General features: G+C 35.2%; 1 protein-coding gene across 1 annotated transcript; it reads right to left on the reverse strand.

The window, feature by feature from the left end:
• Positions 1-1,306: 1,306 nt before the first annotated feature.
• On the reverse strand, positions 1,307-4,374 carry LOC122023305 (beta-glucosidase 26-like). The gene is made up of 12 exons (XM_042581362.1): positions 4,335-4,374; positions 3,627-3,812; positions 3,471-3,529; positions 3,289-3,364; positions 3,131-3,202; positions 2,965-3,052; positions 2,596-2,839; positions 2,274-2,389; positions 1,980-2,197; positions 1,859-1,890; positions 1,643-1,745; positions 1,307-1,578 (listed from the first exon to the last, which is right to left on the reverse strand). Exons 1-12 carry the CDS (start codon positions 4,372-4,374, stop codon positions 1,307-1,309), a joined length of 1,506 nt encoding a protein of 501 aa, XP_042437296.1.
• Between the last annotated feature and the right edge of the window lie 12,020 nt (positions 4,375-16,394).

The following is a 16,394-nucleotide window of genomic DNA, read 5'->3' on the forward strand; positions in this document are numbered from 1 at the left end:
GTTTTCCGCTGTGTTTGACTTTACAGCCGTGTGGGCTGTATATTATCTGCGTGGTTGTGATATATATTTGTATATGTATTATCTGTGGTGTTGTATACCGGTTCTATTTGTCACTGCTACAGGGGAGGTGCTGTCCGATTTTCGTCGGACAACCTTACCCTCGGGCATCTATTTGTCACTGCTACCGAACAACTAATATATTAATTATATATAAAAATTCTAACTCAACCTTCATCAACATCAATTGTATTAATAAATCAAATCCTCATTATGGGTATACTGTCCCACTGTTTACCATCGCACTGCATTCTAAGATTCGGAGTAGTAATTGCATCATTGGATGTGGGGTCCACCTGTGGTCCCCAATGGGATGAGTTGGACAATCGAACATGACTCAATTTACCAAATGACTATGTTTTACAATAAAAAAACTCAGATCTATTTTTTTCATAATTATTGTTCAAGTAACGTGATGGATTTTCAAATTATCAATTTATATTTTTGATAGTTTCTCTTCATGTTGAGTATATCAGTAAAATATAAAATAATTTTGATATAAAGCAAAGTTTATCAACCTATTTATTGAACTATTTAGTGGTGTTTCTTAATTAACTTGTTAATTTTTCATATTTCAGGATATCAATAAGATATAAAATGATTTTTATGTAAAATATATAGGAGTGTTTGAGGACGAGGAGAACACCAAAATAGAGACAAAGTAAATTGATCATGAAAAATGAAAATTATTTTAAAATTTTATTTTTACATGTTGACTTATATGCCTGCATTTTTTTATTGTATTTTATTTTAATATTTTTAATGAACTTATTTTCATTGAATCTAGTAAACAATCCAATTAAAAAAATAAAAACTCTAAAATCTAAAAAATATATTCATAAACTTCTTGAACCTCTAGCCAGTGAAATAAAGAGAAATTTTGAAAGATATAAATTTTTAACTATATATCATGTCTCTTTATGATCTTTTCCTCTCATTTTACCTTCACTTTTAATCACAAACTAGATAAAATCATTTTGTATGCAAAAAGTTCCAAACAAATAAATTTTGAGAATAAATAGATTGACTTATAATGGCCATCTTAAAAAAAATTAATTAGGAAGGGTTTTTTAGATAAATTATCTAGACCTTATGCTAAACTAATTTGAGATCTCTTTAAATTAAGTGCCAAAATGAAATACATAATCATCCTTGAAATATAATTTTATATATTTTCAATGCCTAACAAAGTGGATTTATTTCATGATAAACTAGAGGAAAAAAAAACCTAGAGGCTATAAAAAATAATCTAACTCCTCTGGAGAATCTTCTTGAACCATCGAGCTGATTCTTTTGGGTAGCGCTTATTATCCTTGAAGTCGATATAGACAATACCAAACCTTGATGTGTATCCTAGTCTCCATTCAAAGTTATCAAGAAGAGACCATGCAAAATATCCAATCACTGAAGCACCATCATCGATAGCCCTCTTTAGTTCCATAATATAATTCTGGTAAAAATGTCTCCTTTGAGTATCTTGCAAGCCTTGTGCAAGTGTAACATTGCCAGGTTGATCCATACCTAAGATTATAAAAAATTATTTTGAGTTTGAAGAACAAATACAATTTGTCATACAAATATTTACCATTTTCAGATAGAAAGATGATTGGGTTGCCATAATTTTCTTTAACGTATGTCACTGCCTTGTACAAACCCCATGGAACAATGTAAAGCCAATCCGAGTGAGCCTAATGACATATAAACAATTACCTTGTATCAATTATGAGCCCACATTAAGTCACAATAAAAAATTCCATAACATAATCTCTTGGGGAAAAATTATAACAAGATAATTTCTTACCCTTGGTCCAATTGGCACGCCATTACGATCATCTAAAAAATGGTAGAACAAATTATATTATTAACAATTTTTGTTATTAAATATAACATTAATAAGAAAGAAATGATTGCACGTGTCTCACATTTAAATTCAACGTGCCAATCATCTTGATAGCTAATGGGTTTAGGATTGATTGTAGCATTATCCTTAATATAGTAGGCTGTGTATTGATTGACTCCCAAATAGTCATATGAACCTTTAACTAACTCCACTTCATCATTAGTAAACTCTGGTAATCTTTCTTTAACTATATCTTGAATAGATTTAGGATAGTATCCATATGTTAGAGGATGAAGGAACCTGAAAAGGATAAATTAAATTATGCTAAAAAGGGTAATAGTTATGTTTTGAAAACCAAGCTTGCATCCATAATTACCATCCGATGTGAAAATCTATAGCTCTTTGAGCAGCAACTTTATCACTCTCAGAGTAAGTGTGAGGCTCATACCAAACAAAATCTAGAAGAATTCCAATTTTCCCTTGTTGATCAATCTGAATAAGAAAAGAAAATATTTTTAGTATTATTTGCATTTACAATGTATATGTACCAAATTCTTTCATGAGATAAGTTTTGTAAATTTATTATATTATTGTAATTTTTAAATAAGTTTGGTATATTTAATGAGAAGATATTTTTTAAATTAACTATTATGTCATAATGAAATGCACCAATATAAAACTAGTTGAAAATACATTACTTGATACTTCTCACGATATCTATTTACTGCTGCAGCATGAGATAAGATAAGATTATGAGCCACAATGTAAGGCTCTATAGTTGAGTTCCCACCAAATCTACTACCAGTAGCTCTTCCAGGGGCATGAAAGCCAGTATCGTACCCCATAGCCGCTGCCACTCTTGGCTCATTGAATGTGAACCAATTTTTCACTCTATCACCATATCTTTCAAAGCAAAAGTCAGCATAGTCCGCAAATGCATCCCTGAACAAAATGATTGTAAACTAAATTAAATATTCATGACATCTTTCAATAGGTTACATTAGAAATTCTTAGATATACAATAAGAAGAATAAAAGTACGAGTAATTATTTTACTTTACTACTTACACTATCTTTGGACTCAACCAACCCAAATACTCGTTTTGAAGTGTTAATGGAAGATCGTAGTGATAGAGATTGACATATGGAGTAATACCTAATAGAAAAATGAAATAGAATATTAAAAAAATATGTGAAAACTATTTATTTATTAGTTAAAAAAACACAAAGTTACCTTTGAGTATTAAACGGTCAATTAGCCTATTATAATAATCTACACCTTCCCAATTAATATCTCCCGTTCCATCTACAGGATCAAAGAAAAATTATTAGTATTTTTAAAAGGTAAGCAATGTGCAAAATTTTATAAAAAAGAATTATAGCTTCTAGTACTTGGGAAAATTCTACTCCAAGAGATTGAGAATCGATAAGCATCAAAATTGTACTCCTTCATAATATCAATATCTTCCTGTACAATGAAACTCATTTTTTTTTATAAAAAAATAAATTTAAGAAAAAGATAAAAATTTGTTAGCATTTTAATTGTCTCCAAAAATATAAAATATGCATTTGACCTTGAAATGATGATACTCATCAACGGTAACATCACCAGTTGCATTATATGGGATTAAACCTACATCCATAGCAAACAAATCAAATCCACTTCAGAATATAACTTCAAGTTTAGAAAGAAATAAATAAAGTTATAAAATTAAATTATGAAATCTTACCTGGAATTTTTACAAATTCATCCCAAATGCTAGGTCCCCGTCCACCTTTGAGTGCTTCCCCTTCAACTTGATAAGCAGATGCAGCGGTGCCAAATATGAAATCATCGGGAAAGACTTTACGACTTAGTTTATGTGCTCTTGAAGTCGGCTTTACATTATTTGTTTTATATCCCGATGTACATTGGACTAGAAAAAGTAAAATAAATGAAAAGAAAAACAATGAGAAAGACTGTCGAAAATTCATTTTGAAGATGAGTGAACCTCTGATTAATGAAGAAGAGGAAGTGATCAGTTCTATATATAGGAGCACAACAATGTGTGAGTTAAATGGATGAGTATGGATATAGTTTGGACCAATTCTTTTGGTATATATGTTTCAAATTAATGATAATAATTCAATAAGTCAATGGATTATCATCTAAAATACCGTGCTAAACTTTTAGCAGCAAAAGAGATTGTTTTGTTTGACTTATTTCTGATTTGGCTTGTTCTTATCCTTCAATAAGATATACTTGTATTACTCAAAAACGACATAATTAAAAGAAAAATAAATAAATATCCTTTAATAAGATATACTTATATTACTCAAAAACGACATAATTAAAAGAAAAATAAATAAATATTGAATGAAAATTAAGTGATTTTTATTTCTATTTTTACTTTTAATTACATAAGAAATGTATACTCACTCAATACTCTAAATGTTACCTTCATATTTGAAGAGTCTATTGTTGTTGTTTTTTTTCATTTAGTAGAAATGTATGGTAGATCAAACAATTAAAAACATATTGATAAATCTACAATTATTACCGTAACAACTTGATTCGTAAAATTCTCTAGGTTTGCATTTCATTATTCTTAAAATAAAATTTAGAAATATAAAAATTATAATTTGTATCATTTAAAGGTATAAAAAGGTGGTGACAAATACTTTCAATTTTATTTTTTTTTTACAAAATAAAAATTGAAATCTAATGTTTCACATGGAGAATCCCAATAAACTTAAGCAAGGATGGATCCAGGAACCAGATCAAAGGACTTTGAGTATGGAAGGAGTGGGTAATCAAAATAAAATGAAAAAGGGGAACAAATTAATTCTTCTTGATGCTAAATTATAAGATATTAAATATCTATGTAATTATTTTGGGATTGGATTAGAGTTGGACAACCCTATATCGGTCTTAGGCTATATGGATAATCTGTATTTTATCTAACATTGACACGGTATATTATAATAAGTACAAGATATTTTTCTAGATATACATCCCATTAATACATACTCTATCTAATTCATATTTTGACTTATTTTATATTAATACATGATTAATCCGACCAATTAAATCCGTCTTATTTATTTGTATTTTCTTCCGAGTTAAGGCAAACTAATTATTTTTTTACCTAGATTTCATTTTTCGTAAAAAATTATCTTTGATAAATTTAATTGATATTGATTGTATAATGTAACTCACAATTAATGAGATTATAATATATGATTATCTAAAAATATTTTTTTTATATATTAGAGTTTGTAAATAGAAAAAATTATATTAATATAATAAAAAATACAATTACAAAAAGAAAAGAAATCCTTTTCAATAACAAAATGCTTTAAATTTAAAAAATAAATAATAATTACATAGAATACTTTGCAATCTGAAAATAAAAACAATAACACAAGAATAATTAATGCAACACAACTGAAGCATAGATAATAAATGTTAAAAAAAAAAAGAAGTAATGAGCATGATTTTTTGGGATTGGGTTGGAGCCCAGCACTTTGTTTAGGAAGATATGAATTCGTACGGATGTATTTAGTTTAGTATAATTAATTAAAGTTACTTCTTACTAATCCTATCTTATTAAATCAAAATTTTATTTTAAATTCTTTGGCTAAAACTATTTGAAAAATCTCAAAATACATGGTTACTCTAATTATATCCGTATACTGTAACTTATAAATTTATTCAAAGATGTCTATTTGATTAACCCAAAAATAAACTTTAATGTAACATAACTTAAACTAAAATTTTGAAATTTAATTTCACTCATCTCATAAAATTTTAGGATTTCTTTGATTGAAAATATAGATCGAGTGAGATAAATAAAGATTAAATTAAATAAAAAATAAATTAAAATAAATTAAAGTAAAATTAAATTAAAATTAAATCAGATTAAATTAAATTAAAAATAAAACTAAGTTAAACTTAAATTTAAAATTTAAAATTTAAAATTAAACCCTAAATATTAATCCACTTAAATTTTAAAATTAAGTTAATTAAATATTAAAAATTACATTAAAACTTAAAATTAAAATAGAATTAAACGTAAAGTTAATTAACCTATTACATTATGCTAAAATTATTTTAAAAATTATTTTTAAAAAGTCCTTTAAAAATATTTTAGAAATTACTTTAAAAATTCTTTTTAAAAATCTTTTTAAAACTATTTTAAAAAAATTCTTTAAAAATAATTTTATTTTTTTTAAAAAAAATTATTTTAAAAATACATTATAAATATTTAAAAAAATTCCTTTAAAAATCCTTTAAAAAATTTTAAAAATCTTTTAGAAATATTTTAAAACTATTTTAAAAAATTTCATTAAAATTTTTTTAAAAAAATTCCATTAAAATTATTTTTTAAAATTCCTTTAAAATATTTTTAAAATTCTTTTAGAAATTATTTTAAAAATACTTTGAAATTATTTTAAAAAATCTTTTTAAAATTATTTTAAAAATTCTTTAACAATATTTTATAAATTATTTTAAAAATCCTTTAACAATATTTTAAAAAATCTTTTAAAAAATCTTTAAAAATATTTTAAAATTATTTTCAAAAACCCTTTAAAAATATTTTTCTTCTAAAAATTATTCTAAAAATCCTTTAAAATTATTTTCTCACTAAAGGTTAGAAAATGCATGCATTAAGGGGGAGAGTAATGGGTTAGTTAGAAATGTTGGTACAGGGTACACCAGAATTAAACTTGAGTTTTGATGTTGCCAAAGGTTCAAGTTAAATCTTGTTGTGATCTAACAAGTTGACTGAGCGCGTAGGATATTTACTCAACCGGGAAAGTTTTAGCAGATCATGGAAGTCAGGCAGGAAGCCTAAGTGGGTTGAGAGGACCCGATACTTTGCAGGAAAGCTCAATAGGTCTGGAGGACCGTAGATCGAGGGAAAGTCCTGGTGAGCCGATCAAATACTAAGAGGCAAAGTCTAAACATGTCTGGAGGACCAATGTTTGATAGGTAGGTTGAGATAAGCAACTAGAGAAGAGCGATAGTGACAACGTATTCTGGGAAGGGATAAACTCTAGGTCGCTGATCCAACTGAAGAAATAGGGAAGATTTTCAAGTTAAGATCAAGACAGTCTTACTGTCTATTACTACTCATGCATCTTACTATTATTCATATATTACTATGCTAACTTTGTTTTGTAGGAGCTTTCGTTCTAACTTTGTTTTGTAGGAGCTTTCGTTCTAACTCAGTTTTGCAAGAACCGAAGTTTATCGATCGACCAAACATCAGGATTGGTCGATCGAACCAAGTTGATTCAGACTAAAGATTAGTCGAATAGAGTTTGGTAAAGTGATTGATCGGTTGACCGAACCCATGGATCAGTTGATCGAACCATTCAGACATGGCATAGATCAGATCAATGAGAAGCAGAGATGGAAGCCAGTTTGATCAGTAGACCGAACACAGGGATCGGTAGACCGAACACAGGGATCGGTCGACCGAACAATCATCATGTTAAAGCCGCATTAGTAATGAATCTCGACGAATAGGGAAAGTTCACCGTTAGATCGAATGAACAAGGTGATCGGTTAACCGAACCATTAAAGCTCATAAATGAGCGAAGATCGGATCTGAGCGAAAAAGGAAGGGAGTGTGTTTAGTCGACTGATAGGAGGTTCAGTTGACCGAACAGATTAGTCAACCGATGGATTTATCAATTGACCGAGCAATGCTTATAAAGGGGAGCTCGAGGTCTCAAGAAGTGCATCTGTTTTCAATTCATGTAAAGTTGTTGTTCGTGCTACTATTCTACTACTCATCTTCAAGCAAGCTGATGCTCGATCCAAGAAGTACCTGTTGGAACCCCAAGGTTGTTTTGGTGTGATCAACAAGTTAAGTTAGGTCCTGTGTGTTTCTAACCTTGTGTCTAAGTGTGCAGGAGCTTAGGAGCATAGGTAGTCGAGTGGAAGACACAGCTAGCGTGAATGACGGCAGTCTGAGGGACGAGGTGCTGCGGAAGAGTACACCGGTGGACGAGAAGGAAGCGTGCGGTGGTTCCAAGGGACGAAAGCCGGAGCGGAAGATTGCTCGGGGAGCAAGAGACGCTGCTACCGAGAAGGACGGTACGCGATGCGTTCGAGGGACGAAGACTGCGGATGAGTACACCGGCAGACGAGAAGGAAACACGCAGCGATTCCGAGGGACGAGAAGCCAGAGGGAAGCCCGCTCGAGAAGACCGGAACTTGGGTTCGAGTGAGCCATATTCCGGATAGCAGAGATCACCCAATCAAGCGGATCCGGAGCATAGGACCCGGATGAAAGTCAACCAGAGTTGACTCAGCATTCGGGGCGCCCGGAACCCTTCCGGGCGCCCGGGAGTCAGTTTTTGACCGGATCGAGCTTTGACTTGATCTGAACGTTGGGGGATAAAATTTATCCCCCCCAGGGCGCCCGGAACCCTTCCAGGCACCCCGACCAAGGCTTTAAATATAGCCTTGGTCCAGAAGCTTTGAATCAACTCAGAAATTTACATTCCAAACACTTGCGCGCTTCTTTTCTAGTTTAGCTTCTGTCTTTTGTGCTTTGACTGCTGTAAGAGGCTTCTCTGCCTGAAGGAGATATTTTAGTGCACGTTCATTTCTTGGATTAACAACCTCCTTGGTTGTAACCAAGTCAAGTTGTGAGCCTCTTCTTTCTGCTTTTTATTTACTGTTACTTACTTTATGCAAGTGTTCTGTTGAAAGTTCGAGAAGGGTCCTTGTTGTTTATTTTTTTTTAGGCTATTCAACCCCCCCTTCTAGTCGGCCCAACGGTCCTACAAGTGGTATTAGAGCCGAGGCGTTTCAGGAGGACTAACCGCCGAACGAAGCAACGAGATGGCCTGATGTAACGCCCGAAAATTCTCAAACTTGCATTAGAATTATTCTACGATTTTTCTGGAATTTCTAGATATTTTTCCGGAATTTTCCGAGTAGCGGAAGTAGCAAAAATAAATATAAGCGTAAAACGGCCTAGGCGGGGATTGAACCCGAGACCTATGGTTTAGTGGACAAGGCTAGTAACCAGTGGACCCAGCAGGGCTGTGCTGAAAGGAAAGGGGAACAATCCTAGTTAAGTGGGATTTGGGCGGAACTTATCACTAAGTATAAATAGGAAACTTAAGTTGGGTTTGGGTTAATTTGGTTCTGCAGCCATCTCCTCATAAACCCTCACCGTGACCTATCCCTCTCCCAAAAAAAACCGGCATCGCCGCCCACACCTCTCCCTCCTCCTCTCTCGGCGCCCAAGCCCCAAGGGCTCTCGGATCACTTTCCGGCGACGACTCCAACACGAGAAGGGTTCTTCTCCGCGAGAGGAACGCAAAGACGTGAGCGGATCGTCGAGAGGACCATCTCCACCGGAGTTTTAGCGAATAGAATCGTAAGAAATTACGATTAGGAGGTAAGAAACCCCTCACCTGCGGTATAATAGCTTCTGTTTGAGTTTTTATGCTTTAGTTAGGATGTATGCAGATTGTTTTATCGATATCTAGGGTGTATTTAACTCTCTTTTCAGATTAGGGTCTTAGTTGAACACCTTTAGAGGGGCCGGGCATGTCTTCCCTCTTCAGATAGGAGGTTAGATGTTGTCGGGTGCCTAGAGGCGGTCTCCCTAATAGAGAGGAGAGTTAGGGCACGCTAGGTGTTCGATAAAATAGCTAGTTTAGTAAAAATGCACCCTAGGCATCTTTAACAGCTCAGTTAGATACATTAGAAGTATCTATTCAGTATACTCAGTTTATTACAGCTTATATGGAGTAGATATCCAATGGGTGGGCTCCCATAGTCGCCTCTAGGTGCAGATAACCTAGTTCTAGGTTCAGATAACCTAGTTTCAGCAAAACAGTATTAGCTACTTCAGTATTTTACTTTCAGTTGGCACTGTACTGGATTAGATATCCATTGGGCTGGGCTCCCATAGTCGGTCCCTAGGTTTAGATAACCTAGCTAGGTTTAGATAACCTAGTTAACCCTACTAAATTCGGGACTTGCAAACCCGGGTCTAGTTAGGGATGCGCGCATAGCAAGTACAGTTGCCAGGGCCCTACAGCAGCATGTTTAGTATTTTCACTTACTATGTATTAGTTTTCAAAACTCAAAAATCAGTTATACCAGTTGAGTTTGATTGCAGCTTCAGTTTAGTTTAGCTTAGCTCAGCATTATGCTTCAGTGTAATTTTCCATGTTAGCTCTATGTTCAGCTTATGTTATGCCATGCTTGTATGATACTATGCCATGCCATGCTTGCATATTCAGTATGTTTTCCAAAAGCATGTTTTAAAAGCATATTTACATCGTATGCATGATTTAGTGAGGTAGATGGTTTCTTACTAAGCTTTTTAGCTTACAGATACTATTTTCCTTATACTGCAGATACAGGTAAAAGGAAAATGGACTAGCAGCGGAGGCTGGAGGACAATGCGAAGATGGTGTGTGTGTGTGGAACTGGAATCAAAGGTCCTTAGGGGACTTAGCAAGATGAACATTAGACTCTTTAGCATGTTTACCTTAGCACTTTACAGTTTATGGTTTAATACTTTCATCTTTATGCACCTTTAGTTTTGGAACGTACTAAACTATGAAAGAATGAGTTAGATTGTTAGTAGTCATTATGGGAATGCTTGTTAATGCATGTTAGAAGTAGCTTCAATTGATTTAGAACTACTGTGTGAGGTTTTGGCACGCCAAAGTGTTGAAATCAGAACTTCCGGGTGAAATCAGACTCTGATCGGTCTCCAGACCGATCAGCGAGATACAGTATGCTACTGTATCCTCCTGGATCGGTCAGCCGACCGATCCAGCGCGATACAGTAGCGATCCCAGGTATTCCAGGTGCCTGGATCGGTCAGCCGACCGATCTAGACATACCTGGATCGGTCTGCCGACCGATCCATCACCGGACAGTAGCGAACCCAGGATTCTGCAGGTTCCTGGATCGGTCAGCCGACCGATCCAGGCATACCTGGATCGGTCTGTCGACCGATCCAGCCTCTACTGGATTGGTCCCCAGACCGATCCAGCCAGTGTTCGCGTGGGGGTCAATGGATCGTTCCACGGACCGATCCAAAGCTCCAATTTTGCCTCCTCAGCCTAGCTATGAATATCTAGAAGGTAGTGGGGCATGAAATCTCACTCTCACAGAGTTAACAGAGGCAACTACAATAGTTTAGTAAAATTTTTATTCAGCCCAGTTTTTCCGCATTAGTAATTTAGCTGCAGTTAGCAAAGAAACTGTAGCGGTCCGCCTTGCAGCCTAGCAGTAGAAGGTGAGTCGTTACACCTGACCAAGCATCCACCCGCCGAAATACGAAGGGGATTTCGCCTCCTGGAAGAATCTGATGCAGGTATTTTTTACTACAGACTTTGAATTAACCTTAACAATGGAATATGGCTATGTAGCTCCAGAAGGTAAGGAAAAATATCAATGGACAAAAAATGAGCAAGCTGAATTCATGGCGAACGACAAAGCAGAATAGCATCTGCTAAGCGTACGTTCTTCCACCTCAAGAAGTCAACAGGATCGGGCGCTACGACTTGGCAAAGGAACTTTGGGAGAAGTTCCTCGAGCTGCACAAAGGTACGTCCGAAGCCAAGCTCGCTAGACGAGATCTGCTTCGTAATCAGCTCACCGGCCTGCGACTTGGGGAAGATGAGACAGTCACACATCTGCACTCCAGAATAAAAGAAATAATCGCTGGACTCACGAATCTCGGAGAAAAGGTAACTAACCGAGATTCGCTCAGGTACGCGTTAAATTCGTTTCCAAGAAATTCGAAATGGGCATCACTAGTAGATGCCTTTTACATTTCAAAAGATTTAGAAAAAATTTCATTAGAAGAATTTTTCTCGACTTTTGAAGTGCACGAATCAAGATGTGCAGGTACGAAGGAGCCCAAGAACAACGTCGCTCTCAAAGCCTCGAGAAACGAACCCGAGTCGGAATCTTCTCTCGACGACGAGGAAATGGTAATGATGGTAAGAAGATTTAAGAAACTTTGTAAATCCAGATCTACTAACCATCCGCAGGGGAAGAAGAAAAGCACAATCCGCTGCTACCACTGTGACGAAGAAGGACACGTCAAGGAAAATTGCCCCAAGCTGAAGAACAAAGACAAGCAGAAGGGTAAGAAGCCTATCCAAAAGCGAAAGGCCCTAAAGGCAATGTGGGACGATACGTCGTCCGAATCGGAAGTCGAGGCATTCTCCGGACTCGCACTGATGGCGAGTCATCAAGACGACGACTGCGATTCAAGCTCTTCCGAGATGAGCATCGAGAGCATCGATGAAGGGGGAGCTTCGTCAGAAGAAAGCAGCAATTCAGGGGGAGACACGGACAACGAACTCGACAAGGTAAGTTAGGTATGTTCTCTTCCTCCTGACAAACTTTTTAAGTTTGTTAAGTTATTAACCAAAGACTGTTATAAATTAGAAAAAGAAATAAAAAAATTTTAAAAATAATTTTAGCTAGATCCTGCCCGTTAGAAGAATTAGATAAATCAAAATTAGAAAATGAGAAATTGAAATCAGAAAATAAAGATCTGAAAATTCAAGTAGATAATTTGAAAAACTATGCATGCTCTTCTAATTCTAGAAAATTTAAAAATTTAAATTGGTATTATAGATATTACACGGGACAAATTAAGAATATCTCTAGAAAATATGTCCCTAAGAAATTTTTAATCAATCCAGTAGGCTGGAACCTTTATTGGGTTCCGAAATTTTGCTTAGTCTAAATTTTAAAATTAAAATTAGCGCTTTTCAGTGAGAAAATTAAACAATAAATTTCTCTATGAGGCTTTGTCTAAGGAAGTGGTTGTTGCTCCAATAACCAAGAAGGCCTAGTGCCTCGTCACGACCTGGAAGTCAAAATATTGAAATAAATGTTTAATTAACTTTCTGTCAAAGCATTAAAATTAGAATTACTTAATGCTTTCAAAGTTTTTTCAAATATTTTTTACTCATGAAACACTTAGAAAAATACTTTTACCTGAAATTCTTACTCATAAAACCTTAAGTTAGGATTTTTTTTAAATAATTTTTGTAAAGACTTAAATCTTTTTTCTCAAAAATAATTTTTTTTGTTAACTTAAATTTTTTTTTTCTAAGTCTTCAACCCTTAGATTTTTTTTGGAACCCCACTTTTTTTGTGATCAAAGGGGGAGAAGGATTAGTATAAGTTTAGGGGGAGGTAGACCAAAAATATTAACTTATTTTATTTTTACACTTAAATTACAAATTATGTTAATTTACTTAATTTTATTTTATCCCTAGCTTAACTTGGGTTGATCACACCAAAAAGGGGGAGATTGTTGGAACCCTAAGGTTGTTTTGGTGTGATCAACAAGTTAAGTTAGGTCCTGTGTGTTTCTAACCTTGTGTCTAAGTGTGCAGGAGCTTAGGAGCACAGGTAGTCAAGTGGAAGACCCAGCTAGCGTGAAGGACGACAGTCCGAGGGACGAGGTGTTGCGGAAGAGTACACCGGCGGACGAGAAGGAAGCGTGCGGTGGTTCCAAGGGACGAAAGTCGGAGCGGAAGATTGCTCGGGGAGCAAGAGACGCAGCTAGCGAGAAGGCCGGCACGCGATGCGTCTGAGGGACGAAGACTGTGGATGAGTACGCCGGCGGACGAGAAGGAAACACGCAGCGATTCCGAGGGACGAGAAGCCTGAGGGAAGCCCGCTCGAGAAGACCGTAACTGGGGTTTGGGTGAGCCCTATTCCAGATAGCAGAGATCACCCAATCAAGCGGATCCGGAGCAGAGGACCCGGATGAAAGTCAACCAGAGTTGACTCAGCATCCGGGGCGCCCGGAACTGTTCGGGGCGCCCGGACAAGCCCGGGGCGCCCGGAACCCTTCCGGGCGCCCGAGAGTCAGTTTTTGACCGAATCGACCTTTGACTTGATCTGAACGTTGGGGGATAAAATTTATCCCCCCCAGGTCGCCCGAAACCCTTCCAAGCGCCCCGACCAAGGCTATAAATATAGCCTTGGTCCAGAAGCTTTGAATCAACTCAGAAATTTACATTCTAAACACTTGTGCGCTTCTTTTCTAGTTTAGCTTCTGTCTTTTGTGCTTTGACTGTTGTAAGAGGCTTCTCCGCCTGAAGGAGATATTTTAGTGCACGTTCATTCCTTGGATTAACAACCTCCTTGGTTGTAACCAAGTCAAGTTGTGAGTCTCTTCTTTCTGCTTTTTATTTAGTGCTAATTTACTTTATGCAAGTGTTCTGTTGAAAGTTCGAGAAGGGTCCTTGTTGTTTATTTTTTTTGACTATTCAACCCCCCCTTCTAGCCGACCCAACGGTCCTACAGTACCGACCGAGCTCCATCTTCTAGCTAGTGCTGATATATTTTTATTTATCTTGTATTGTACTTAATTTCTAGTAAGATAGTAGGCTGAAACTATCTTAACTTTTCATTGTATGAATTTCTTCTTTCCGGAAATCTCGGAAAGAAGAATTATAGTGGATTGCCCAACGGTGCGATCAAAGATCACGGGTCTTGGAGTAGAAGTCGACCGAGACTCCGAACCAAGTAACCAACTTGGGTTATCTGTATTGTTTTGATTTCCGCTGTTTATTCTAATTTATTTTACAAGCAAAAGAAAAGTTTTTAATGGGCGATATTCACCCCCCTCTATCGAATCTTTCGATCCTTCAAGAAACTCATTCTGATAACCCTAGAAAATTTAATTAATTTAAAACATTATACATGTCCATTTTTACTCACTACAAGAAAAAAGCTAATAGACAACGCTTTTAAAGCGTTGTCTTTGTGCCTGAAAAAGCGTTGTTAAAGGCACTGTTGTTAAAAGTCTGCTCAACGACAACGCTTTTAAAGCGTTGTCATTTGTAGCAAAGACAACACTTTTGCAATTCTATTACAACGCTTAAAAAGCGTTGTTGTTTTTTTACAAAGACAACACTTTTTGCAACGCTTTAAAAGCGTTGTCATTTTAAAGAAAAAAAATTAAAAAAATTATTTAAAAATCATTATTTTTATATTTACGAAACTATTATTTTTCTTTTACCATGTCTAGATTCAAATTTTATATATAATCAACTCAGCTAATGATTTCAAACTCATACCAAAATAATAGAATTCTGACATTATAAAAGTATTCCTAAACGAAGTGTATAAATACAACACTACTTGCTTTTACAAAATGCTAATAGTAGTACACTGCAAAGTTTAAGGAGAAATATAGGCATTAAACAGCAAGAACAGCCATTTGATAGCCAACCGATAATGGTTACATGTTTAGAAACACTCGATTCGAAGCCTTTTAAAGCTCTTTTATACTCGGCCTCATGGTTGGATCAAGTACCTAAAAGAATTCGAACATCAAAATCAGTACATAAGCTGAAAAATAGTACCATGAATAAAAAACCATCAACTTGAATTGAGTCCATAAATGACACATGGAGTACTGAGAATTTCTTAATTTCATGGAATAAATTCATCACATCAATAGGAAACTAAGCGCGATAAGCTACAGAGATTAAACTCTTAGTTGTGATAATTCTACTTTGTCTTCCTCTTTGATCACTCCACTCTCATAACTTCAGAATCAATCTAAAATGGAGCCATTGTTAATGTGATACCAAACAGTAATTTCAGGACCATCATAAATTATTAATTGAACTTGAATTGGATTATATAAAGCATTGCATCACAGAAATAGGATGAAACTCGTAGGAATTCTTAGTAGTTAATATAATGGAAAAGACATTTAATCAAATACTTGATGGGCATGAGTCAATGAAATCATAATGTGTGCAAATTGAAACAAACAGATTGATCTTACCCTGTAACCTCTATATGCTGCTTGGATTTTGATTGCTGAAATGTGGGCATAGTTGGGAACAGTCCTTGGTTTTCTTGCAGACGATTTCGATTGTTGAGCCTTCTTGGGGAGCACTTGTTGCACTCTATGTTGTTGGTGTTGCTCATTTTGAACATCCTCCAGTATTCGCTCAATTATGTTTTGTTGTCTATGCATTTGAATAAAGGAACCATTGTCATCATGGTTGGATTTGCTAAATCCCCACTTTTTCTTCTCTCTTTTTTGCAAACAGAAGCTTAAGCTAACTCACTTCATGTTCAATGTTGTCCCTCTCTTGTTCAGTGATTCGATGCAGATCCACATAATCTTTCCGATGCTTAGTGATGAAGTGTTCCAATTCGAAATACTTTCAAGCTAAAAATAAGAAAATTATCAAAACATTTATCAAATATGATAGAGATATCACGTATCTAGAGAATATCAAAGCAAGAGACTCTACAGCTGATGTACCGTCTTAATTGCAACTTTTTCAAATGAAGGTTTCTCCAAGGGTTTGCGCAAAATGAAGGATGCCAAGAGCGCAACCAATTTGGCCTGTCAAAGACAATGACAAGCCAAAAAAATGTACTGTTATAGCATGGTGCCATTAAAATCTTATGAATTACATGTATCATTGTAGCAGTTTCTAGCGTATGTTGAATTGTTCTCAAT

This window comes from Zingiber officinale, chromosome 9B (assembly GCF_018446385.1).
Source record: "Zingiber officinale cultivar Zhangliang chromosome 9B, Zo_v1.1, whole genome shotgun sequence".
Taxonomy (NCBI): domain Eukaryota; kingdom Viridiplantae; phylum Streptophyta; class Magnoliopsida; order Zingiberales; family Zingiberaceae; genus Zingiber; species Zingiber officinale.